Source organism: Malaclemys terrapin, chromosome 6, assembly GCF_027887155.1.
Source record: "Malaclemys terrapin pileata isolate rMalTer1 chromosome 6, rMalTer1.hap1, whole genome shotgun sequence".
NCBI classification, from domain to species: Eukaryota; Metazoa; Chordata; order Testudines; family Emydidae; genus Malaclemys; species Malaclemys terrapin.
The window spans coordinates 37,548,658-37,576,421 of NC_071510.1; the positions used below are offsets into that span (position 1 = coordinate 37,548,658).

The window sequence follows — 27,764 nt, forward strand, 5'->3', positions numbered from 1 at the left end:
ATGATCTTATTGGTCACTTTTGGCCTTCAAAATCTTATGAATTGCAATGTCAGGAACAAAACAAATAAGTTGGTAAAATAACATTCATGCTATTGTAAAGCAAGTGGCCTGTAATTAACACCAATCAAAAAGATCTCATATGCATAAATGTAATGATTATTCATTTTTAATAAAGGAAGGAAGAAAAAAGGCAAGGAAGTTATATTTTCAGCTTCCATAATGCATTGAGATGAAACAAAATAAATCCTTAAATAAACACAACACCCATGAAAGGTAGTTCTGGAACATACTTTAAAGGCACATATTTTCTGTTGGGCTAAAGTCCAGCTTACCAGCACATGAGGGCACTTTTACCTGCATGATTTCCAACTGCATTTTGGGGTCCATTAAATGGATTCCAGGAGCAAACTTAGTAATGGCATGTCCGTTTGTTTTACATCTGACTAGCTGCCTGTACCAGAGCCTGCAATTTAAAGTCATACTTCTAAAAATTAGCCCCTGGGTGATAACTTCCTTTATTAATCAAAAACAAAAATATCAAGTTTAAACATTGTACTTTGTCTGGGATGAAAATTGTAAAACATAACTTGTATGTTAAGCTAGAGCTTAGGTATTTGTACACTTCTGTCCTGCATTTCAAGTTGTTAAAGATCTTTTTTAATATACAGTAGATCCTCCAAACGCTCCTGGAGTTTGCTCTCATGACAACCACAGACCGCATGAGCTGGATGGATGCATGGCAAAAGAAGAACAACCATATATTCCATACAAGTTAGCTAAATTATATATTACCAAGGTAAAAAACAAATAAAAAAGCATTCAAATATTAGTTGAGTTGAATGAATAATTCACAATACAAGAAATTATCAAATGAATTTAGTATGTCTATACGCATAGGCTATCACAGGAAAATTGCAGTTTCCCTAATATTTTAATTTTATTCAGCTAATTTTACTATGACTTTTTAAAATCTTTTTCCTCCAGAGTTTGGGCTCAAACACTTCAATTAGTTTTTCAATATTTGACATTCAAAATTTAAGGTAGGGAATGAGATACTGGTTCCAACCTGTATTTCATTTAGTCCTGTATCCTGTCTCTGACAGTGTCCACTACCAGATGCTTCAGAGAATGGTGCAAGAAATGCCCCAGGTGACAGGTGAGGAAAATACTGATCCTTCGCCCCATAAAGGTCTCATTCTAATACTTAGAGACTGTTTTACCTGAAGCATTAGGTTTTATTTTTGTTAGTATCAACTATTGTAACTCAGGAGATTCTTGCTATCCATATAAATGACCCATCCCTCTTTGACTCTTGCTAAGTTCTTAGCCTCACAGACATACTATGGCAACGAGTTTCACAATCTAACCTCATGTCTGTGGAAAAAATATTTCCCTTTATCAGTTTCCAATTTGCTCTCTTTCCAATTTAATTGAATTACCCCTTGTTCTAGTGTTATGAAACAGGGAAAACAGAGGCTCCTGATCGCCTTTCTCTCTACCATTCATTGTTTTACATACTTTCATCATATCCCCTCTTATTCATCTCCTTTCTTAGGTAAACACTCTGTCTTTTCAATCTCTTCATATGAGGAATTTTTCATGTCCCTAGTCATACTCGTCGCTCTTCTCTGAACTCCTGCTAATTCTGCAATATCCTTTTTGACATGAGGTAACCAGTACTGCATGCAGTTTTCTAGATGAAGGCCTATGGCTTATATAAAGACATTGTAAAATTTTCCATACGATTTCAGGATAGCCAGGATCAGTCAGATTAGTCAAATGTAATATTTCTGCTCCCTGATTAGACAAGTGCAAATATTCAGTTGTAAATACTTGCAATGTGACTTGTCCTATTATAGCAGTAGTGCTAATGCTAAGCATTTAAAAATCAAGTCAAGTCTCCCCCTCCCCCCCAAAAAAAAATCATGAGATTTTTTTTGTTTAAATGTTGGGTTCTTTGTCTGCTGGTTGGGTTTATTTATTTATTTGTGTATTTATTTATTGAGCCTGTAGGGTGCACGTGCATCACATTTTTAAGCTTTATTCTGCAGTCATATGGGCTAGAAATGTACTTAAAAAAGCAATGAAAGCTAAGAATCTCACCTAATCACATGCCTTCGGGACACAGGGCTTTAAGGAAAGCACCATTTATTGCCAGATGTAATAAAATCAAACATTTGCAATTCTTACAGTCATATGGCCCATCTATTAAATCTAAATCAGTATCCAGGTTTGGATTCACCACGCTCTCTGAAGTTTGAGGCTCTTTGGATCTTTGGTTTTGGTTAGGGCCCATCTCTAATTATGCATCTACACCAGGTGTAGTCAATCATTTTTTGTCAAGGTCCAAATTTCTTGGTCAAGGTATAGTCAAGGTCCAGACTCCAGAGAAAATAATACAAAAAAATAAGTAAATAAAAAGATTGCGGGGTCCTTTCAGAAGAAACTAGTGGTCTGGATTTGGTACGCCGCCTGCCTATTGAGTACCCCGATCTGCACTGATCCTTAAGAGTTAACCCCGTCCATAATGAAATAGTGAGAAGGAACTCACCTTTCTATCTACTAATGAACATTGGTTGATTAGAATAGGATTCAAAGGCAAGGAGTGGATGAAACACACCTCTCCTTTGAGCAGGAGCACTATGTGCTGCCATATTATTGAGTAGCACATGATGATGACTGCAGCATATGCACTTGCCTGCTTTGCGGGATGGATATGCCCTCTAACCTAAAGACTATGCCCTCGACGGAGTGTACTGCATGGGTCATTTCTAGTGATCCTTGGGTTTCGACAAAAAGGGAGTAGGGTGAGGGTTTGTATGCACTATTTCCCCCTCTCTCTCTCATGCCCTAGCTCTACAGAGAGCAAGATTTAGCTCAAATTCTAAACCTTTTGAGGTTTGTCCATTTCTCATTGTTGCTGGACTGGTAATCTCACAAGAGTGACCTCTCTTTCAAGATTGCTGTTACCTCCCCTTAGGAAAATAGCTTTTCACCTAGTTATCAGGTGACACAGGTTCCAGTCCCAGGTGGAACTAGGAAGGGTTGAGGCAAGTAAAAATAATAATAAATTTTACAAAGTTGTCCAAATGTTTGCAAGCCTAACAACAGGTTTAGTTAGAGAGTTTGGATCAGTTGCTCACTCATATGAGAATCTGCATTCCATTAAATTTAAATGGAAACTTGCAACCAAGGAAATCTGCAGGAGAGCTCCAGATCTTTGGAATCTGCACATTTCTGTTGCTTATGCTTGTTATTAATGTAATTAAACTGTTTTTCTATTTGCTACATTTCACCATGAGATAAAAATACACAAAATGTATTGTGTAATTTGACATTGTGCCTAAAAATTGGCACTCAAAAAAGCAAATAGGAGAACACAGCAGGGCTGGGATGGGAGAGTGTCAGTGGAATTTTCCTTTTGTAACTGTTGTTGTTGACATAGCACATAAGTGTCTGTATGGTGGGTGAGCCTGAGTTACTGAGGGTTCAGGGCTATTCTGCACTGAAACCACTCACTATTTTGTAGCAAAAAAGGTAACTTCACCAGTCCTTCATGTTTGCATCTGTTTTTTATCCAAATCTGACAAATGCCTGAGGCGAGCCTTGTGTCCATATCTATTTTGAGGCATTTCATTTTTTTTTTCAAATTCACGATGAAAGTAAGACTGCAGTCTGCACTACACAGCAATAACTGGCTAGTGCCATCCTAGCCTGCAGTTGCCATGGTCCAGTGATGTGGACAGCTGAGCATAGGCATCTGCACTGTCCATTCTTTTTCCTTTTACTCTCAGTAACTACTACCACAGTACTGACTTGGTGTAATAGGATTTGCTATAGTGCCAATTATCTCTCTATATAAGGGATGACTTTCCTGCCAACTGTAACTTTTCCTTAACTTTCTAATCACTTTCACATAACAATGCCCTTGTTCATTTTTAATCTGGGTATCCATGTAGCCTATAACACAGAGACAATTCTCCTCCATTGAACCAATGCAGCCTTTTGCTGATGATAGCCACTTCTGTCCTTTTTTTCCCACTTCCATGATGTTGGCTACTTCTGTCCTCACTCCCTTGGACCTCTGTACAGCTCTAAACATAGACAATGTCTTCCTCTTGGAACATCACTATAGCTATGCAGGTGTCTCTCCTAGCCACTTTCTTACATTGTTCCAGTCTTGCCTATCAAATTGCTCTTTCCCTCTTCTGGTGTTGGCTCTACCTCTGCAATGAGGACAGACTTTAGTTGCATCACTCAAAATGTCCATCTGCTCTTTGATCATTCATTTCTGTTTTCCTTTTTAATCATCTTATCTCTACCCTAGCAAACACATTTGCACTGATGCTACTGTACTATAAATATCTTTTAATGTCATTAATGACCTCTCACTATCCATCATTCTTGCTTACCCCAACCAGATATACTTGTGGTTTTGTCTCATCTTCCTTCCGCTAAATTTATGAAAGTCAAAAGTGCTTCTCTTCCATCTTGTAATCTCTTCCATCAGTTTTCTCCACTCAAACCTTCCATTTGCCTTTTTTGCTCTTAACCTTGGCACCAACTTTACTCTGCAATCATCTCCACCATTAGTTAGAATCCTGGTTTTCCAGACTTCAGTATGTGCAAAGTGCCACTGCCACCATCTCACATGTACAAAGAAGTGCAATTACTTCACCTCCAGCCTCCGACTGCTTTGCTGGCTTCCTATTTACTTCAGGATCGTGTTCAAAATTGCTCTATTTAGGCCAAATTCAAAAGGGAAAAGATTGAAGCAATAGAGAGAATATTGTTAAAATAAAGCCACTTGCCACTCAACCAATTGAGTCATGTTGTCTGAACCCCAAGAGGAGTTGACTCGTACCGTTACAATGGAAAGAAAGATCATAGAGGTCCAGTACTGGAACAGAAAAATGCCATTTTTAAACCAATAAATGTAATCATTTGCACTAAAATACTACACAATAATACTTCATGCATCCGAAGTGGGCATTCACCCATGAAAGCTTATGCTCCAATACATCTGTTAGTCTTAAAGGTGCCACAGGACTCTCTGTTGCTTTTTACAGATCCAGACTAACACAGCTACCCCTCTGATACTTTACACAATAATTGTTCTCATCTTAAGGCTTAGTTCTGCAATTTAATGGACTGTTTCTCTGAGTAAAGTTACTCATATGTGTTTGCAAAATCAGACTCTTAGACCCATGTACTAAAGCTATAATTAGCATTTTATAAGAAGCACACTCTTTATTTGATGGTTCATATGCAGTTGAGCTTAGTTAAGAGTGCACTGAGTTGATTGTCTCCTTTTCCATGTTCCACAGATTGTAAAAGATATGCAACAAATGAAAATCAGACATATGAAGGTAATCAAAGAATTGGACTCTATAAGAAAAGATAGCCAGGTAATTCTCCTGTAAGATTAACATCAGTGTTCTGTTAGATCATTAGGTTTTTTTTTTTACCAACAATATGCTATGAAGGGCCAAATTCTGCCTTATTTACATTCATTCAGCTCCACAATCTAAGTCTCCAGAAATATCACCTGTAACTCCTTAAACAAAAACAAACAAACAAAAAAACCCTTATTCTCTGGTGCAGTGAAATCTGCTCTTAGTTTTTATCATGTGATTACACTCCTTGAATTGCTATATTTACTTTCCTTTTTCTATATTTACTTTCCTTTTTCTTATTTGATTGTTAAGTGCAGCAGTGTATATACGGGAACTTTCTCAACTTCCTTTTTTATAAACGTGCTTCAGACATTCTTAGTAGATGAGACCTCCCTCTAGTGACTGACTTTATTACTAAAAGCACTGAAATTATGTCAAAGAATATACATATTGAGCTAGATTGTGCCATATGCAAGGGGTAGTGCAGAGTTGCACTGCCACACGGGGAGCACTGAAAAGCATTTTGGCTACAAGAACTTCCTGGCATTCACCTTTATGGGGTATATACTTCTCAATCTCTACCTTGCGCACTGATCCCGTTCTGCTTCTGTTCTGAGTGCATAGATGTGTTCTTTTGATAGCTGAATTTGCAATGGTTACTGTGATGGAGGGGATATGATCCCTGAAGACATCATGTCTGATACAAATTAGTATTACTGTAAAATCAGGAAACATAATCACCTTGCTATTATAACTGGGACTGTAAAGGAGATGCCTTCTGTCTGATGCTTTGGTCTGATCTACAGTAAAAAGTTCTACCAAATCAATACTTTTTTTCAGCTTAGTTAAGCATGTGTCCACACTTAATTTTGTCTCTTACCAATAAAAGCTTCTACTTTTGCCAGCACAGTTATTCCCTTTTCAAAGCAGCATAAACCCTTTGCCAATGCAGTTCTATTAGCACAATGGCCATGTGGATGCACATGTATCCATACCAGTGTAAGCCGTCCTGTAAGCACATGCTGGGACCTTTTGCCTTAGCCATATCTCTTCACTGTGGTCACTATCTTTCTTGCAGTCTCTAGCTGGTCCAGAGAAAGACAGCCAACCAATTCCTAGACAGATGGGACTGTTAACATGCAAATGAACTTTATTCTATCCAAAGTGTATACAAAGAAAAAAATTGACACGTATGCAGGTTCAAAAAGGCTTTGGAAACACCCAGTGGAAATGGAATTAAAGAAACAAAGATTACAGATCTAGTGTTGAGAGAGTTCAGAAAATGACTATTGTTCCTGGGTAAAGAACAGAATTTACTTAACTTAATACACCAGATAGCTATGCAAATACCATGTATGATTTCACATCTAATTGAAACACTCACACCTACCACTTTTAAGCGACTTCATAGATTCTTAGGAGTATAAACAGAGATGGTGAAGAAGGAGGGGCAGGAAAAGAGAAAGCTGGGAGTATCCCTCTGGCAGATGGCAAGTCTGAGACACAGCCAATGAAAGGAAAATGGCCATGCTTTGACAGACAGACAGACCAAAAGAGACTAATACAAACACAGGGCACCTGATGATTTCATCAGTTTCACAGCAGTAATAACTGCCCTGATTTTAATAGGATTGCTTTTAATTTACACCAGTGAGATCAGAATCATGCCCAGAGGACCTAAAGTTGTATAGATACTTTATTATCTGATACCTTTATTGCTAGTAAGAGTGCAAGGGGGGAGGGTGTTTTGTTTTGTTTTTCCAACTTAAGTAAGTCTGGATGTAGACTGAAACCTAGGTATGTTTTTTCCTGTTTGTATTTATTTTAGTCTGTCATGTAGATTTTCTAGTAAACCTATATTTGTTTAAGGTACTTTGATCTCAGTGCTCTTTTTAGCATAATTTGCTCTGATCTGTTCTCAAAGACAAATATACTTCTGATAGCTGCTGAGAGGGAGAAAGGAACAAAAGGCACCAGACCTGAAGCACTTGTTCAAAGGTTTTATCCCAATGATGGTATCCAAAGATACATACAGAAGTCAGTATGATGCACAGGGAAAGCTGATGGGTGACAGAGAGATGAGAATAGGGAGCCAAGGGTTTTTTTTTTTTAATGAAACTTTTGGAAAATTTAGGATTTTCTTTTTCGGTTGCTTTTTGAGGCCAGCTTTTTTTATTTTTCTCATCAACCTTTTTTGTATAGGAGCAGGCCATAATCGTTCTAAAGAATCATCACAGTGGAAAAATGAAGATCCTGAAAGCCCAGTTAGAAGCCTACCAAGAGTTGGTAGACAAGAAAAATAAGCAATGGCAAAATACAACTAAGGTAACTGAGAACTTCAAACTTCATCACAGGGATGAAAATTGCAGATATGCTCACTGGGCAGTTTGTGACACAACTGTAAAGTGAAGCACATGGAACTTCATAGACATTTATTCAAAATACTTTCACGTATTTTTTTACATTTTCATTGCAGAAAATCATGCTATTCAGAGCCTAATCCTCAGGTGGTCTAAAGGATCATAGATTTGATGTCAATGCATCTATTCTGATTTATGCCAAGTGAGGATTTCACCCTTCAGTTTTATTTTTCACTCTGTCCTAAATATGCAGTCTTGATTGCTGTCACTTCATAAGATCTGCTCCAACTTAGGAGCCACAAAGCTGCTTGGAAAGCAGCTTCCCACATGGTGGAGCAGAACCAGGAAGGAGCTGATTCCCAAACTAGGTCATCAGTTCTTCTCAGGGGAAGGGAAATCAAATGGAAATAATCAAGTCATGAAATGTAGTGATGGAGAAGACCTAGCATAACATTGTGGCCATCCCCCTGCCAGAGCAGGATTGTTCTTTATATTGTACATTTTCCAAGGCTTTGTTCATACCTGAGCTTATCTTCACCCCAATTTAAGGGATGGACTCCCTGAGCATGGTTCTCCCATGCTAGCCACAATTGCACATCTTATCAACTACACACCTGGTAATAGGTATCGTTTTTCATTAATATTATTAAGAAAGACCTAACTTACCAAGATATTCAGCTAATATAAGTTGTATAATTCCTGTTGGTAGTAGATAGATAGCCATGGTTAATCGCGTTGTCTCTTCTCTCCCATTAAGAAATAAGTTCATGCATGTACAATATTTGCTTTAGGTAAGCAGGGTGTATCTTCAGAGTAATCTGTCCATTTTATGTGTGTTTATAGCAAATTTGCAAGGGTGCCTGTGTCCCCCTGTGTGGCTGATCCACAGAGGTTAGGAGTCTGCACTACATTTTACATTTCATTGAAATATATGGATAGGAATAAATGAATGTCTGTTTTACAAAATGAAGATCTGTTACAAAAGGTTTGACTTTCTACCTTATTGTCCTATTCCAATGCATCCAGAGTCTGAGGGAGAAAAACGGGCAACTGAGCCAAGAAAATAAAGATCTTCTTTACCAGATAAAGCAACAAAATGAGAAATGGGCAGAAGAAAAGGTAACTGAAACAAATTTTTTTTCTTATTTCAAGTTTTTGGGTGGGATGTTCAAAAGAGCCTAAGTGACTTGCAGGAACATGAGTCTCATTGGCTTTCGAAACAGCCTATGCACCTAAGTCTTTTAGGTACTTTTGCAAATTCCATACCTTTACTTATATTATTTCCTTTTTCTTGTATCTGGTTATAAAGCCATACTATTCCCTTGCTCAGGAGAGATAAGAAACCACAAAACATGTTGACTTTTATCCAATAATTGCCCTTAAATTAACAAAAATAACTTTTATTAAACAAATTGGACCAGATCCTTCATGCCCATTGCACTTGATCAGGACTGCTCTAGTGGGGCAAAGCATCCAGAAACCTGCCAAACCTGCCCAGCTAAGGATTCCTACAACTTGGGGTGAGGGGGTTCCCAGGGAAAAGGTGTTGTAGCATCCCTGAGCTTGGACAATCTCTCATTGATGGAACAACCCCTTGGGTCTGTGGACAGCTGGACATAATTTAGAGAAGCCCTGAGGGTGTTCCAAGTTACACCAAGAGCCTGGAAATCTAGCAGCTGCCAGGATTGGGCAGCCACAAAAGTGGCAGAAAGATGCTTTTATTCCTACCCCTCCTCAATTGTGCCAAGCATCACTTGGACATAGGTGATTATCCATCTCATTTTGATTTTCTAAAACTTTGTTCTGCACTGAGTCATCATCAGATTGTTCTTTGTTTGCAAGAAATAAAAGTACTTCAGTCACACAGTATTTTGAAAGACTGAAACAACTCCATTACATTCTGTTCTTGGGAGATTTTGTTTAGAAGGACAACAGCCTCGGAACATAATACAATGCATTACAGTGTATCAAAAGGTTATGATACAGCACTGGGCCTGGTTCTTTTCCTTCACGCCAATTATACACTGAGATAAATGCATTGACTTCAATGGAGTCAGCCCCTATTTACACCAGTGCAACTGTGAACAGAGTAAGCGCCACCAACAGGTTTATTTTCAAAATAGAGCATGGGATTTATGTAAATCGTCTTTAATGGGGTGGCCCGCATTTTCACATATTCTCTGAGCACCCTACTGAAAATGCATGCTGTATATGGGCCTGATTCTTCTTGCACTTACACCAGTGTAAATCCATTTATTTCAAATTACTCCTTTATAAATGCGAAGGTACATTTTGATTCACAAATAGCACGTGCCTTTTGAGGACAGCTGTAACTGTGGGAGTTTCAGTCTTAGTTCTGAATTTACTTGTGCTCTGTAGGAAAAGGACAGAATGTTACTATGTATTATACTCAGTGACAGATTCTGCTCTCGGTTACACCAAATTTACATCTAGGTAGCCAAGAGCAGAAGCTCTTTTCTAAAATGTGTTTTGTTTTATAATTTTCTGTGTTTTAAAGTAGATTTTGAAATGTACCAGTACTAATATTTCATATAAAGACATTAAAGGGACAGTATTTCCTCAAATACCCTTTATAATCCCAAAATAATAACTATGACTGTAGATTAAAAAAAAGGCCCAAAACACAACTTATCATGGAAGCATATGAAAACATTCACAACCACATCGTGATGCATTTATTCACACTGAGTAGTACCTTATTGACAAGAAGTCTCATTAACTTCAATAGGACTTGTGAAGTAAAGTACAAATCACCAGGGGTGAGGATTTCACAATTTGGCCCTTACTAAAGTATGCAGAGTAATGGCTTGTTCCAAGACTTTCAGGTCTGCGGGGGGAAAGTTCTTGAGTAATTATTGAAATTTTATAAGCAGAGTGAGCAACTACATGTTTAAAGGGATATTCAGACATCTATATACCAAATTATTATTACTACAGTGTTCCACAGCATGGAAGCATTGGCTGACATACAAAGCAACGAAAGAAACATTTATCTCAAATGTTAGTAATCAATGGTCCTTAATTTCATTTTTCCCATGTCATCAGATTTGACAAGAGCCCATTGTCATAATGGCATTCCCTAAATTATGATAGTTTTAAATAAAAAAAAATTAACTGCATTTCCATTTATGTCTTTGAATAACACTAATATTGATCAGTGAATATCAAGGTTGTCTGGATCAGTGAAAAACAGGTGTAAGAGAGAATAATGAGGCTTAGCTTTCTTTGGTTTTGTTTAATTGCAGAAGCACACATAAAAAGGGAGTACTTTCAGTTACACTTGGGCTGCAAATAAAGAGCATTATACTTTCTAGAGCTGACTGGAGAAAAACTATTCTGTTTTTCCACAGCTTTCAAGGTTTCAAAATCTTTGTTCCAACGCAGAATGAAAGCAAACATTTCAGTAAAAATAGAATCGTGTTAGACTGCCTGTTATTGGAGCTTTCTTATTCAGGAATGTTTTATGGGTGCATGTAGCCTGGAATGTGAGAGATCTAGGTTCAAATCCTTACTATCCGTTTTCATCCTAGATCACTCTGATTCAGGGAGAGCAAAGGTTTGAACCGTGGTCTTCCATATCCCATAAGCAGTGACTTAAGCACCACTTTAGAGAATCTCACTTGCAAAACTTCCTGACCCGATATGTCTCCACGAAACATTTAGATGAAATTTCATTTTGTAGAAATGTTCCATCTCTAATACACTAAACTTCCCCCCCCCCCTCAAAAAAAAAAAAAACACCTACCAACTATTACTGACACAGATGCAACTCCACTGGTAGTGGTAGTGGCAGGAGTTCTTATGTGGACTAAGGCTAGGTCTACACTACCCGCCTGAATCGGCGGGTAGAAATCGACCTCTCGGGGATCGATTTATCGCGTCCCATCGGGACGCGACAATTGATCCCCGAATCGACGCTCTTACTCCACCAGCGGAGGTGGGAGTAAGCGCCGTCGACAGGAAGCCGCAGAGGTCGATTTTGCCGCTGTCCCTACAGCGGGGTAAGTCGGCTGCGATACGTCGAATTCAGCTACGCTATTCACGTAGCTGAATCTGCGTATCTTAAATTGACCCCCCCCCGTAGTGTAGATGTAGCCTCAGATCTCACAGCCATGAGCATTTTTGAAACCTAGTAATCTAATGTGTGTATAAACAGTTCTAACAATTAGTGCTTGCACCATTTCTACAATGGGTGGAGCTGCGCTGTTACCAATGTTGGGAAATTTTTCCCCCAAAATTCCTACTGCAGACAAGTACTTAGGGCAGGTCTTCACTACGGGGGGGGGGGGTCGATTTAAGATATGCAAATTCAGCTACGCGAATAGCGTACCTGAATTCGACGTATCGGAGCCGACTTACCCCACTGTGAGGACGGCGGCAAAATCGACCTCCGCGGCTCCCCGTCGACGGCGCTTACTCCCACCTCCACTGGTGGAGTAAGAGCATCGATTCGGGGATCGATTGTCGCGTCCCGATGAGACGCGATAATTCAATCCCCAAGAGATCGATTTCTACCCGCCGATTCAGGTGGGTAGTGTAGACCTAGCCTTAGTGTCCCATTCAGAGACAATTATGGCTTTCTCAGCATGAACTGTCACTAAATTATGTGACAGGACTCATTCTCTTTGCATGGGGGAGATTTTGCTTCTGTTCACATTTTACACTGAAACACAAGAATTTCCAGACTGGAACATGTCTCATTAGCAAAGAGTGAAGCTGAATGCAGGTTAAGTTGAACAAGTGGAACTTTATTAAAGCCTGTGCAATGCTCCTTCCATGTGGCTCAGCTGTTTCCAGCCTAACTCTTCGCATTCCCTGTTCCCTCCAGGAAACATTGGCTCTCTAACTGCAGTTCCACTGATCATGATAAATTTCCCCTAATTTACAGACATTTTAATATAAACATTAAAAACAAATAATTGATGCCCAGGGCCCCACCCCATATCCCTTCAGTCAAAGGTTGCTAGCACATAGCTGAGTTGGAGTCTTGTCTTTACCACAGACTCAGCCAGTTACAGTCTTTGAGGTAGTTTGGCCTCCTTAACATGTGACCACACTGGAAATGACCCCTCTGTGTCCCTATCACCTTCCTCTGAATCTAACAAACTATCTCTGTGCAGAGCCTCCTCTCTTTCTGTGGGGTTGGCCTCCAGATGACTCTTTGCCTCTCCGTTTTCTGATTAGCTCTATCTTTGCAGGCTTTCTCTGGGTGTTGGGTCTCCTGGCTCATAGGTGTCCCCTGTTCTTCAGATCACTTGTCTCTTTGCATAGGCACCGTGTATGACTTGAGTGCACCGCACTCCTCACAATTCCTGTAGTCTGCTCCTAGTGTTTCCAGGCTGGATTATGCTCTGAAACTTGAGGACATGTATCCTTTCCAAACCTACTGGGATGAAAGCCTAGCCCCCACTGAAGTCAGTGGGGAAATTCCCATTGATTTCAATAGGGCCAGAATTTCACCCATGGTCTTGTTTGATTTTTAAATCCACGCTATTATAACTCTGGATATTCCCATTATCCAGGTAACTGCCTCAGTCCTTTTTGGAATGCTGCCAAGACTTAGTGTTGTCTTGTGCCAATGAGTTTATTTTGAATTTCACAGTTTGTGGATACAGTTAGTAGATATTTGGCTAACAACAACAAAAATGATTGAACTGAATTCTACCGTATCTGTCTATAAAATACTGAACATCCATAGTAAGATGTCACAAGATGTTTCAAGAAGTAGTTTGAGGAATCAATGATTAGTTAATGATCTACTGCCACCTTTTGGTTTTGTTCTGCATAGAAATTTTTTCATATGTATTTTTAGGGAAGTTGCATTAATATTTTAGTAATTTAATATGACTAGTAATTATGGCTCTCTGGATGTTTTCAGAAAATATTCAGGACTCCACAAACACAGGAGTCATCCGACCGCACAGAGGAAGTAGGGGTATTTTAATACCCACAATTTTATTTAACAGAATTGTGGCATAAAATATTGAGTGGAATCCTGACTTCATTCAAGTCAATTGGAGTCTTGTCACTTACTACAATGGAGCCAGGATATCACCCATTGTCTAGTGTCCAGAATTCCTTTGAGCAAACACAGATAATTTGTTTCATTGTGTTATCATATCATGCCCAGAAGTGCATTGATAATGCTTTTACACTGTCAAGGAAATCAGCAGCTGCTGTGCTGTAATGTCATAATCCAGTGATACGCTTTTGGAGATAATAGCCCAGATAGGCAGTTGTGACCAAGGAGCTGATGAAAATGTTGTTTTAAGCCGTGTTTATGCTTCCCTGAACCTGGGCTGGATATGCACCTGATTAATTCCTTGCTATTAATTAGAGCAACCTGAAGTCTGCTATAAATTTACACCAGCTGCCAATGGCCACTTGGGGCCATACTGGCAGCTAGAGAGTATTGTCAACTCCAGCATTGTTCTGTACCCTATGTGCTAGCCATGGGGAGGTAGTGATGTAGCTTGTGGCTGGATACATGGGGTGAAATCCTGGTCACACTGAAGTCAATGGCAAAACTCCATTGACTTTAACAGAGTCAGGAGTTTACTCACTATGTTTAGGGCTGCTTTGCAGTGGCACCATAGCACAGGAGCTGCCCTAAGACAGGGGAAAATTTGGGCCAATATGTCTGTGTTTTACTATTGGCCTCCCTGCCCTGTAGCACCTCTGGCTGAGTGACACTGCATGTGCTCCCTGCCTCAGTTTACCTTTCCAGGAAGCCAATAATTTCACTTCAGGCATACTTGATCAATGATAAACATACCCTAAAGGGGAGTGTATTACTAAACCTCATACAAAAGAATCTGTAATAAATAAACAAAAGGTGCTTTTGGCTTTCAGGGTTCCTCTGAGGTCTGCCCTCTAAGCTCTCTCCCCAGCCCCCACAGGGTTCAGTTTTTATGCCTCTCTTCATCGCAGCAGCCCCAGCCTTCTTTGTGGAGTTGGGTAATTCAAGCAATTATTTAGGGTTACCATACGTCCGGATTTTCCTGGACATGTCCGGCTTTTGGGGGCTCAAATCCCCGTCCGGGGGGAAATCCCCAAAAGCCGGACATGTCCGGGAAAATCGGGAGGGAGGGAGGGCTCGGCGGTGCTCGGCCGGGACCTCTGGGGCTGGGGTCGGCGGTGCGGGGCCGGGCCGGGGTCGCGGTGCCGGGCGCGCGGTGCCGGGCCGGGGGCCAGGCCGGGGTCGCAGTACCAGGCCAGGAGCCGGGGTCGCGGGGCCGGGCCGGGAGACGGGGGCGCGGTGCCGAGCCGGGGTCGCGGTGCCGGGCTGGGAGCCGGGCCGGGCCAGGAGCCGGGGTCGCAGTACCGGGCCGGAAGCTGGGGTTGCGGGGCCGGGCCCGCGGGGCCGGGAGCCGGGGTCACAATGCTGGGCCAGGAGCTGGGCCCGCCGGGCCGGGGGCGCGGTGCCGAGCCGGGCCAGGAGCCGGGGTCGCGGGGCCGGGAGCCGGGGTCACGGGGCCGGGCCGGGAGCACAGTGCTGAGCCGGGGTCACAGTGCTGGGCCGGGGGCCGGGGTCGCCGGGCCGGGAGCCGGGGTCACGGGGCCAGGCCCGCGGGGCCGGGCCGGGAGCCGGGGTCGCGGGGCCAGGTCAGGAGCCAGTGCCCCAGGGCCCGAGCCAAGCCGGGCGGGAGACACTGGGGCCAGAGCCTCTTGGCCTGGGCAGGCCAGCCGCCGAAGGGAGCCGCTCGGCCAGGAGGGCCGGACTGTGCCGCACCGCACCCCGCCCCAGCCTACCTGCTGCCTCCCTGTTTCAGGCTTCCCGCGAACATTTGATTCGCGGGAAGCAGGGGAGGGGGAGGAGCAGCGGGCGGAGCGTTCAGGGGAGGGGGCAGAGTTGGGGCGGGGCTGAGGGTGGGGAAGGGGCTGAGTTGGGGCGGGGCCGGGTCCCCATGGAGTGTCCTCCTTTTTAAAAACTAAAAGATGGTAACCCTAAATTATTATCCCTCAGCTGGCCCCACTTAGTCTTCAGGCTCAGAGAGTTTGGCAGCCTTCTCCTGCTGGTGTCTCCTCCCTGCTAACCCAGCTTCCACCCCAGTATCTTATTACTTCCTTCAGCGTCTGCAGACATCTGCCCTGCCATGAGGGAGGAGGCAGCATTTATGCTGGTCCCCTTCTCCCAACTCTTCCTGGGAGAGATGCAGAGCCTTGCCTCCTGCTGTCTGCAAGGCTCCTGGCCTGGGACCCCTAAAGAAACAGTACCAGGGTTTTCTCCCAAGTTCAACTTACTCATGGGGCTGCTTCCTCTGTCCCAATATCTCCCAGGTCTGTGTTTCTATAACTGGACCTTTAATCTCTTAAAGAGCCATGCCAGGTGGAGGGGTGAACTGATCAGTAAGTGCTTACGGGCAGTACTGCCTACTTGTGCAGGACATAATCTGGTACAGTCTGGTGCATGACATAATAAACATGACAGTCTGTTGTGGCTACATAGTGGAGCAGGTAGCTGTTTAGCCATGCTATACATAAGTATTTATTCAGAAGAATTCAAATTTTCAGATAAGTAGACCAGACATCTTAACCAGTCTCCCTCATAAGAATTTGGTATTAGATATTTGGTCTATTTTTTTTTATATCAAGTAACTACAAAAACTCTTCTTGTGGATAGTTTAAAGTGTGGCTTTTGCTGTATAAGCCCTAAATGGCTTGGGACCTAAATGCCATGCAACACTGCCAGGTAGAGTGACCAGATAGCAAGTGTGAAAAATTGGGACAGGAGGTGGGGGGTAATAGGCACCTATATAAGAAAAAGCCCCAAATATCAGGACTGTCCCTATAAAATCGGGACATCTGGTCACCCTACTGCCAGGGAGATATGCAAACTGGATCCTTCTCAATTAAAAGTCAGCAAGCTACTGGAGAGAACATTCCCTTTAAGGAGCCCTGAACTCTGAAATTCATTCCCTCACAACCTTGGTCTGAGATAGCCCATATCTGTTAATCTTCCAGGCACACTGCAAAGCCCATTCCCCCACGCCCTCACCCCCAGGTATTTGGGGAGGGAGGATGTGTTGAATGCTGGGGTTTGTGCATGGAGGAGAATTTGGTTTTGTTTTCCTTCCTGGATAGGAGAAGTTGTTTGATTTTCTTTGGTTTTTATGAGTATTAGTATTTTTAAAAATGGCACAACACCTAATGTGCTTGAAAAGTGCCTTTTCTGTACATATCAATCGGGGCAACTTCAGAGGGATGAAATAGATAGCTACAATTAATGTACATTTAATACATGATGAATAAAAATACATCAGAACTAGACCTACCAGCCCGTAAGCAATGCACAGTGAGAATCAACCATAAATAAAAAGACTAGAAAGGTAACATCATATTTCAAGAAAAGAAGTGATTCCATGATTACTTGTGTGAGTAAGGGTTTGAAGATATTTTGGGGCAGGGGCTTTGTCCTACTATATGATTGTACAGTGCTTAACACAATGGGACCCCATTCCTGTTTGGAGAATCTGGGTGCTGCTATAATACTACAAATAGTAATAACAAAAGAAGCCCATAATTTGTAATATACATGTATCCCAACTATTGTATAAAAAAGGATACTGTACAATGTGACTTTGTTGATGAGGACAGATGCTACAGAAAAGTTATATCAATGACATTTGGGAGCAAGTTCTGATAAAATCAGCAGAGACTGATTGATCTTGATTGTAGCTCTGGTATTCTGTTTCTAACCGTTGATATTTATAATGAAGTAATATTGCTTTATAGTCTTTATAGTAATACTGTTTACCTGAACAAAACTAAGTTCTGATTTATTACTCTGATTATTATTTATTATTTCATTGGGAAGAACTGGTGTTCCTAATTGCATTCCTATCATGTTTTGCAGACTTGGATTCTAGAAAGTTTCTCTCAAAAACTAGATCATCTGTATACTCAGCACTCTTTGAGTAAGTTTCATATTTCAGACACATGATTGCTTAGATGGGGTAGATATACTTAATCTGTTCTTTATTCTCAATGTTTAGTGTAGCCTCACTTCTAATTAGCTCTATTATGTCCTAATCCAAAGTTAACAAGGAGACTTACCATTGGCTGCAGTGGGCTTTGGATCAGGCTATAAATGCAGTTGAAGTTGTAGAGAATTCCACGCATGCCTCCCTGATGCAAGGATAAGCATGATTATCCTTATTATATCATGGAAAGATACACATGTGAAAGGGTCATACAACTATGCTGACCTTTTAAAAATCCAGCCATAATATTTGTCTCAAAATAAGTAAAAAAAATAAAAAATACATATTACAATGTGTTTTTTTTCTAGAGAGCATTTCATATATTAACAAACAAAATATTTTTGAATAAAAATAACTTTTATCCTATAAATCAAGGTTTATTCTGATCCCCACCCTGGCAGTAAAGGATTACAATTAGTTATTAATTAGGAAATGTATTGCAAATGCTTATGATTTTTTCTTTCTTGTTTTCCTCCCCAATTCAGCACTGCAGGAACTTCAGAGGATCAGACTGAATATGGAAAAAGTGCAAGAGATAGTGAATTTACAGATGGATTTTCCTCAGGAAAAATCCTTAGTTACAGCAGAAAAGGTAGATGTTTCAGGGGTATTAGAGGCTATGGCAGAACAATTGAACACAAAATGGAAGAATGAAAATGTAATTGGTTTTCTGATAACATCATCTTTACAATTGTTCAAGCTGTTTCAAAGGCAGTCAGTCTGGTAAATGTTGAAATAAACAAGGTGTCCAGCTGGTATGGGAATGTCGTCAGAGGCTACGGTGTGGTGCTCTGCTCTATTCAATGTTGATATAAGTCGGCTGCGTGCGTGTGTTCCCTCTGTGTGCTGCCCCAGCTCTGTGCAGATAGCTGACACAGCAGACCCCCGAGAGAACCCCCAATGATCACAGACTCCGATAAGGTACGAAGGCACCCGGCCAGGTTTGTTGTCGAAGAGAAACACAGTTTCTAGCTCCCTGGATTAGATATGTATGGTTCTGCTAGTACATATGTGCTCCCTGGCAATGGACCGGCTCAGTCAGTGGCCACTGCCCCCTAGGCCAGACAAAGACGTCCACTCAGGGATGCACTCTTATACACAGGTACAAACAGGTTACGCATCATTGAATGTACTGCGGTACAGCACCTCTATGCATTAGGGTGTTGCCTTTCTTCTTGTACAGATTGGTTCGAACAAATAAGTCTATCCATCATACTGTCTATTTGTCGTCTTGTACTTTCATATTATCTATTCATCATATTGGCTATCCATTGTATTGTTCTTTCATATTGTCTATCCATCATATTGTCCTTTTATACTATCTTTAGGCTGGGTGTGCATGTTCCTTGTTATCTGTGTGGGATGTATTCGTACCAGGCTGTTCTAGTGCCGTCCTGGCATACGTTCATTTTATTAGTGCTTTCATGTGTATATGTGCTTTTGGCAGCCTTCCTCTTGCCACCTTCTGTGAGCAGGGCCTGCCTCTGGCTCACAGCCTAACTTTGCTTTATGTTAGCAATGTCTTGACATTACTTCAGTTCAGGCCTCAGGCTTCATACCAGGCCTCTGATACCAAGGGTTTATGTCTCAGGGCCTCATCTTACTACACTTGTGTTATCATACAAATATGTGTGTAGTTTGAGAATGACAGATTGGTGGGGACTAATTGAAATACAGCTGTAATCTAGATTCCATGAACGTTGTGGTTCCATGACTATTGAAATAGGTGCAGAATTTATTTTTGGAAATGTTATTGTTGCTATAGAAATTCCACTTCTCTGAAAATGTGGCTGTCACCTTCTTTTCTGCCTTAGCTCCTCACTGGTGCTTGCTAGTTGAAACCTGTTATGTTCTAACTGCTCTTCTCCTTGCATGGAGAAGAACAAGCTGTATTCAACAAGTATTTAGAGTAAAGGTGCTTCTCAGATGCATGTCTTTGAGTAGGGCGTCCATATGTGAGTAGGCCAGCAGCACCCCATCATTTCAAGGTAGAAAACTGAAACATGCCCTCTCTGAACTGCTCGCTTTAAGGACATGACAGTCAAGTCCTTCTTCCCATTATGACCTGTACATCATTGAGTTTAAAAGAAAAAACAAATTAATGAATACTTTTGAATAATGCATATGTTCAACTCACAATCTGCTGAAGAATATTCAGTGAGCAGAAAAGAGGCCAAACTGATGTGATAAACTATTCACTGCCAACTAGTCACACATTTCTAGTAATAAGTACTGTACAAACACTGCACTACACTAATATTGTTGCAGTATGTTTATATGGGGTTTTAGTGTCCAATACTGTAATAGCTATAATAATGGGACAAGTTTATTCATGTGATGCGAGTAGCATTGTCTATATTAAGGTTGCCTAACACTTCCCATTGTAAGATTCCTTTTTCAGTTGTTTATAATTTTGCCAAACTTTAACTGTTTGGGCTGAAATATTCAACTCTAGTTGCTGGCCTTAGGTTGACATTTTTTTGGAAATTTTCAGCCAAAATGGTTCTGCCATCTCTGAAAATGAGATTGAGGAAAAACACATTTTTCCTTGTGTTAAAAATTTTCTTATAACTGTTTCATTGAGAAGGTTTAGTGCCCTGAGCAGGGATTGAAATTTGGTAATGGTGTCAGGGATGTGCCATTTGCCTTCCCCATGAAAATTCACCCAAATTTGGCCCACTGATAAGCCTTTGAAAAATTTCATTTTGCATATGCACAATACAGATTTGTTAGGATTTGGCAGCTAAATTATCAGAAGATTCTGTCTTCACTGAGCATGCTCCATCACTTCACCGCTCCTAAATATTGGACAGTGCATGCACCATTCCAGGGCTGCAGGGGCTGAACAGGCCCTTCAGTTGCTGCTCTGGGTCACTGTGGTGTCAGGCACCAGAAATGAACTGACAGGGAAACACTCTGTCCTGTGATCTCTATGGTTCTGCTGCTGACACCTGGGCAGGATGGAGGAGGATTCAACCTGATTCTAATGTAGAGAAGAGTGTCAGAGCTGGGGAGAGGGAGGGCAGCCAAAGGAGTTGATCAGGACACGGAACTTGGTGCGGGGGAGACTGGGTGTCAGGGAGGATAGGCATAGGTGGGAGGCTGAGACTGGACAAGGAGGGAGGGAGCAGGGGAACTGGAAATGGGAGCCAGTGGAATGAGTGGGAGGTGGAGAGAGGAGAGGAAAATGAGGATGAGGAGGCAGGGTCATGTGGAAAGAATAGCATGTGCTCACGTAATTAAAGACTGACATAATGCATATACGTATGAGGGTAAATAAAGGTTGCATACGCAAACTTAATTCTCGGATTTCCTAACTTTTGAGCGATTGAACCTTGCAACCTAATGTTCAGTTAATGTAGATTTTATTGTTATTTAATGAAATACTAGATGTCAAAAAGCCATAATCTTTATTTAGTTCATAAAACTGTAGAAAATAGATTTGTGGAGAAGGAGGTAAATACTATGCTACTGTCAAAGTACAAGAGTTACAGTGTATGGAACCAGCTTTGAGTTCCAAATCTTTTGTGGAAAGTACCATAATGATGAGAGAATATTTACAAGATTTTTTTTTATATTTGCATGTTCTATTATAAATCACATTGGGCTTTTCAGTCAGACCTATAACTGCATTTACTGTATATTCTGCTGTACAATATCACAGAGAGGGTACTTCCTGCAATGCAACTCACTCCTCCTAGGAAGTTCAAAAAATGAATTCAGTGCTGGCTGGCTTTTCGGCTTTGGAGACTGAAGTCCCCTAAATCCACAGAAGAGTTACAGCACAAGTATTAGCAGGGCAAGCTTCCTATCCACCCCAACACTGGCCTGAAGACCCCTTTTAGGAAAGAAAGGGTAGTTCAATCTTTATGGTCCATTCAATTCTTGCTATCTGCTAAGACTGACAACAGAATGCAAATTACAGATTGTACAGTGAATATATAGTAGGAATTGCACTGTTACCACAGTCTCAATTTATATAGGCCTCTGAAAAGCCACTGGATGAAAGGTAGCTGCTTTCATGTATGACCAGCATGTTGGTGTGAATCAATGACCTAGGAATAAAAGGATTTTTACCATTATAAAGTCCTCAGCCTTTCAGTTATCCACATTTAACTATTTTTAAATTATGTTCATTCCCAATTTAAAGTCTTTCTGACAATTTTACCTTTAATTAAAGTTTTTAAAAACTCACTTTTTTTGCAGTGCTTTATACTTGATTCATGTGATCTCTGAGGATAATTCCATTTGAATGTAGATGGCCTATTGCACAGTTAGCAGAGAATAGATTAATTCAGCTTCATTTAGCAGTGTCATAAGGTGAATTACAACTTTATAAAATGCCGTATAACAGATACAGAGGTGTTCTAAAAGATTAGGGCAACTTAAAGATCTTGTTCATTCATGTTATTGATGGAGTTTTTGTCCATGTATATTTATTACTTTACAATTAATGAGAAATTAACATAATTTAATATTATTTGAGCTCTACACTGAGACTTATTTATAACCTTTCATGCTTGACTCAATTGCAGAATGTTTGTTTTAACTGTCTCTTATACCAGTTGAACTATTTCCATAATGTAGGCATATGGGGATTTTTAATGCAGAAAGCTTTTTAGGATAGTACTGTCAAATTTACTTTATATTCCTACTTTATTTATAACTTGCTAATCATGTACTTCCACATATTTTTCAGTTACATTATGCTCTCTTTAGATTATGTATGCTTTGGGTTTTGTATCTTTTTTTTTTTATTAATCACTAAAAGTTTGATGCCTCACTTATATTGTGGAATAACATAAAGCATAAAAGATGCAGACATTTTTATAAATTCCATAATGGCTGCTTTTCTAAGCTATTTGTTTATGAAATTAAAGGAAATCACTCTGTATTTTCCATTATTATGGCTTTATAAACATTTACTCCCTGTGATTTCTAAAGTACAAGCCATCTCCCCCAGTATTACTGATTTTGCCCGCTCTGTAATTTTAGACAGCATAAGGCTATGTACATAAATCTCTCGAAGTTTGATCCTCTCAATTGCAAATCCAAGTTCTCAATGATAAAAACCAACATTTCTTATTTCTAACTACCTCTTCTGTTCTTTTCCATTTTTGCTCCATGTCTTCCTTTAAAATCATGGAGATTCTGCAACTATTGGGCCAGATCCTAGTTCCGGCCAGAATATGAATGTGACTTATACTTTGTTACATTTCAGGTAGTTGACGAGGTGGAGGAACATGAACATTTGCTGCAAAAAGAATTTCTGTGGAAAACACAGGCCATGCTGGAAATGGCAAAGCAGTCCTTACACAAACGAGAGAGAGAGGTAGCTGAACTTCTACAAAGCGAGAGTGGACACAATGAAACAATGAAACCTCAAATCACAGTTACAACATTACTAAAAACTCTTGTGAGCAAGGTAAATCTTAATTAGACCCCTGGAAAATATTTGTTGAGTTTTCTAAGATGGGGTTTTCTAAGACTAGAAAATATATGAATTTATTCAAGATTTTTATAGATTAAAATAAGAAAAATATTATACTGTATGTAGGATTTATACATTTATTTTATGTGCGTGTTTGTAAATTTATGTTCTATATAACGATTACAGCTGGGATTTTCAAGGGAGTAAGGCACCTGAACCCTACTGAAATTCACCATACAGAGGTAAATGGTAACTCCCAAAGAAACTGATTGCATCAGGAATTCAGTTAAAGGCTTTCATTGGTATTATTTTCATTGCCAATTTTGTCAAATGAGAGATCAACTGCATGGAAAAAATCACACTGGAGGAGCAGAAAAAATGCATCTGAACCACGCAAATGGCAAATAAGTGCTCCAGAATTAAGGGAAATATGAAAAAATCCAATTTTTAATCCATACTAGGTCCACACTATATATTGTGATGTACCTGAGGCACAACAATGCATCAATCAGCTTATTGAGAAGAATGATGCTGAAAGGGCTGATCGGAAAGAAGAATTTAATAATGCGCAGGCTGACATCCTGTCCTATAAAGTTATTTATGGAAATAAATCTACGGATTACAAAAGGTATATGGGATATTTAGTAAAGCAGGACATAAACACAATTTAGAGAATACTGGGTTGTTTTCATACTAAGATACACAAAAAGGAAGTTTAAATAGAACGTATTATGTCATATTTTATAAACTGTCAAAAGCAGAGTAATTCAATGTTAAGGATAACTGTCCTTTCCCTTGCTCTGAATGTTTAGGTATTACAGTATATTATGTATACTCTATACGTACCATAATTCACACTGATAACATTCCATGCAATATCATGAAAGAATCAGATGATTACCATATATTTTATAAATATGTTTTGCAGACCCAATGTGGATATGTCAATAGTTTCATTGGATGCTTTATTGTGTTGTAAATCCATATTTAGGGGCCTTTTTTATGGTCTGTGGGGTCAAGACCAGACATTCTTGTCTATGGATTTTTCATGTCAAGCCCCTGCTTAGGGAGTGTTTATTTCTCAGATCCATAATATGGAAAAATAAAAGTAGAGACTGTCTCCCTGGATGTTTCATGAAAGAAGTGGGTCTGAGAGCTTAGCAAAGAACCAGCAATAAAAATACAGCAAACAGACTCACAGCTTGGTAGCTGGCTTGAATAGTTTTCATCTGGTATTTTATAGAACCTAAAATATACAAAGAGCAAACATTGCTGAAATAAGCCTATTTAGCTAGTTCATGATATATATATATATTCAGAGAAATATAAACTGGAAGGAATCGACAACCTCCCAATACTTTTCTGCCACTTCTTTTCCAAAATCCTTCCTCCAGTACACTCTGTGCAGACTATTAGAAACACAACAAAGAAGTAAACCATTCCTAATGACCTCTTGACTTTCTGAATAATTTATAGGGAACAGTTTTCAGTGAAGCTTTCCAGAAATCTTGTGACTGCAAAGTCTGAATTAGAATATGCTGAAACAGAGAAGATTGCATTGGATTGCATCCAAAAGGGGGAAATCCCAGACTGGATTAGCAAACATTGTCCATATTTAACCTTGATAGGTGAGAAAGCTTACTTTTAATTCAGAAGAACTGAACTGTTCTGAGCCAATTAATTTTAGGGATTGTATGACCTGTTTATCAGTGAAGCCAAAGGCATTTAGCATATTTTTGGTTATAACAAGACACTTATGATTTATTATGCTGCAAGGTACTAGAAGCATGAAACAGCCAAGGTTACATGTATTTTAACCCAGTTCCTGAATCGTCCTGTAAAACCCAAGGCTATAGCATAATCTGGGAACATCGTAAAAACATTGGTTTGTGTCTTCTACGCTTTAAGACCAAAATGTGTTTGTGACACTACAGTATTGTAATGAGGTTCCTCAAAAATGGAAGTTTTTACAGGGGAGATGGAACCTTAAATTATCATTAGGCTGCAAAATCATTATCTGACTTGATAGTTAATACCGTAAATGGGGGAATGGATGGGGAAATTCACACTTCTGTTAGCGCTGCTATTTCAGACTATCTATGGGAAGACTTTAAGTCTTGTGTCACTTTGAATTCAGAAACTTGCCTTTGCTTCCAAAGGACAGAAACTAATGAGGCCAGCTTAGAAGTACCACAATGGCATTCCTCCCAAAATGTTCAGCTCACTTATTCCCTGATTCTGCAACAGGATGTGGGTGAAATGTTGCACCTATGCTGAGCAATATGGTCGAGGAGGAGGGGAGGGAATTTTAGAACTCTTGGCTGAACACTGGCCATATGCTTTGATTTGCTAAAGGTATATACTGTACTATAGTAACTGTGCTGTAATCCTGACCAGATTCTGACCAAAAAAAGTATGCTGATGAGAAAAGCCACCTTCCAGATGAAGCCATGCAAACACTCAACAGAAAATCACAGGTAACGTGTTAAGATGTTTTGGGTATGAAAGGACAGGAAAAATTAAGAAAATATATAACCCTCCTCTGATTACCATTAAGGGTTTGGATACTTGCTTTGTACTGTATGCTCTGCCCTCATGTGCCATGTGCCTATCCCTAAAACAGAGTTCTCAGTAAGAACTACACACAGATCTAGGCAAATATATCATATGTTTATCTATTTCCCTTTTTAAGAAGAGTCTAACATCAACCACTAAGCACATTTATAATAAAAAAACCACCATAATGCAAATCATGTAATCTATCCTTTGGGGTTTACAGTGTATACTCGCTTATTCACTTTTCTCCTATGAATCTTTCATATTCCTTGGTGGTTATTCAGCCTTTTAAGCATTGGATACCCATGGCAGGACTTCTATACACACACGTCTGAGAATTTCAGTTGTTCAGACTGCCTATTTCATAATAGCATGAGGTACCGTTTATACTATACTTCATTCTAAAACAAAGTGTAGATTATATACAAAATATAGCAAGGCCTGACTGAAATGGGTTTGCTCTGATGAAAATGACCTGATGCAAAATGCTCCCTCACAAAAGTCATTCCTTCCTGTGGTAATGCAGAGAGCTGTCAAAGAGGCCCCATTGCCTGGAATCCTAGGTCAGCCACAATATATTGTTCATTAGGAATTTTCTCTCTCCCATAAATTATACAGAGGTGGCTTTAAAGACGACATTGTAATATTAAACAAGGACTAACTATTAAGTCTCTAGTTCAGCAGTTACTACTCCAGTGGGGTGTCCCACTTCTTATACCAATTTATTGTTAATTTACATTAAGTCCTTCCCCCAAGGCCTCACACAGGGTTGCATGTATATTGCAATCCTACAGCTAAGCTAATTCTTCTAGAATTGGACTGGCTCCACGTTGGTGCCTGGTTGGGTTGCTGCACTGACAAGTGATGAACATGAACTGTAAAACTTTTATTGGTTAGTTTAATAATATTTATATTTTTAGGATGTGGATGAAACAAAGGAGCAGCAAGGGATGTACCAGCTTTGGGCAGAGACCCCCATCACAGATGAGGGGGTGTTGTGTGGAAAGGGTGGAGCAGAGAAGCACATTATGAAAGAGCCCTGGAGCGAAAACTGATTGACAGAGTGGGCAAAACTTTCAAAAGCACTTAAATGATGCAGAAGCCTAAGTCCCATTGGCTTTCAATGGGACTTGGTTCCTCAGTCACTTGGGTGCTTTTGGAATTGTGACCCCAAGTTTAGAAGCATTCTAATATAATTTTTAAAAATCTGGCCTGAACCTGCAATGGAATTGGATGGATGGGACCCCTTGTGCCCCCCCAGAACCCCATTAACTTAACAGGGTCTGTGAGGGATCAAAGGGATGCACCCACACTGATCACATCGCAGCATCAGGACCTAAAGTATGTCACATTCCTACTTTCATTAACAGGAATAGAGCTGGTCAGAAAATGACTTGTTTGCAAAAATAAATGTCCACTCTTCAGCAAAATGATAGAAATTTTCCCACCAACACTAAAGCTGGTTGAAACTCTAGAGAAAATGTTTGCAATTTTCTATTTGTTTGTTTTTAAAGAAATTGTGTACAATGAAACATTTCCAGTCAGCTCTAAACAAGAAAATTGAGTTTTACAAATGGTTCATCACTTTATTATTTTTGTTAGTGAAAGAAAACCACAGTTCTGACTGCTTTCCAACAATTTTTGGACATACAAATAAAAATATTTTAAATGTTTGTATTTAGAAAAGTTTGTCTAAATATTGATAGTTCCATTTGAGTTTAAATTCATGTTGGTTTTGGCTCCTTTCTGTGTAAATGTGACTGAGTGCAGCATGACTGGGAAATGAAGCCAGGCATGGTAGATAGCTATCCAGTACTAATATATATGCATGTATTTCTCTATTGTTTTAAATGTCCTCTTTTCCCCCTGGCCTGTAATATTCCAGAGTAATAAGAGGGAGAGAACCTTGATTCAGTTTTGTAACTTTATTATTTAAATCTGTAGCATAAAGCCTGTTTATAAAAATCATGTTACTGTAGTGTTTATATAATATATGTATGTGTTGGGGTGAAAGGAG

General features: G+C 40.0%; 1 protein-coding gene across 1 annotated transcript; it reads left to right on the forward strand.

Annotated features, from left to right (window-relative positions):
• Positions 1 to 7,624: 7,624 nt before the first annotated feature.
• On the forward strand, positions 7,625 to 27,764 carry LOC128839465 (uncharacterized). The gene is made up of 9 exons (XM_054032497.1): positions 7,625 to 7,721; positions 8,783 to 8,875; positions 17,634 to 17,694; positions 18,246 to 18,352; positions 22,982 to 23,185; positions 23,653 to 23,819; positions 24,668 to 24,819; positions 25,589 to 25,668; positions 26,668 to 27,764. The coding sequence occupies exons 1-9, from the start codon at positions 7,641 to 7,643 to the stop codon at positions 26,800 to 26,802; spliced, it is 1,080 nt and encodes a 359-aa protein (XP_053888472.1). The 5' UTR covers positions 7,625 to 7,640; the 3' UTR covers positions 26,803 to 27,764.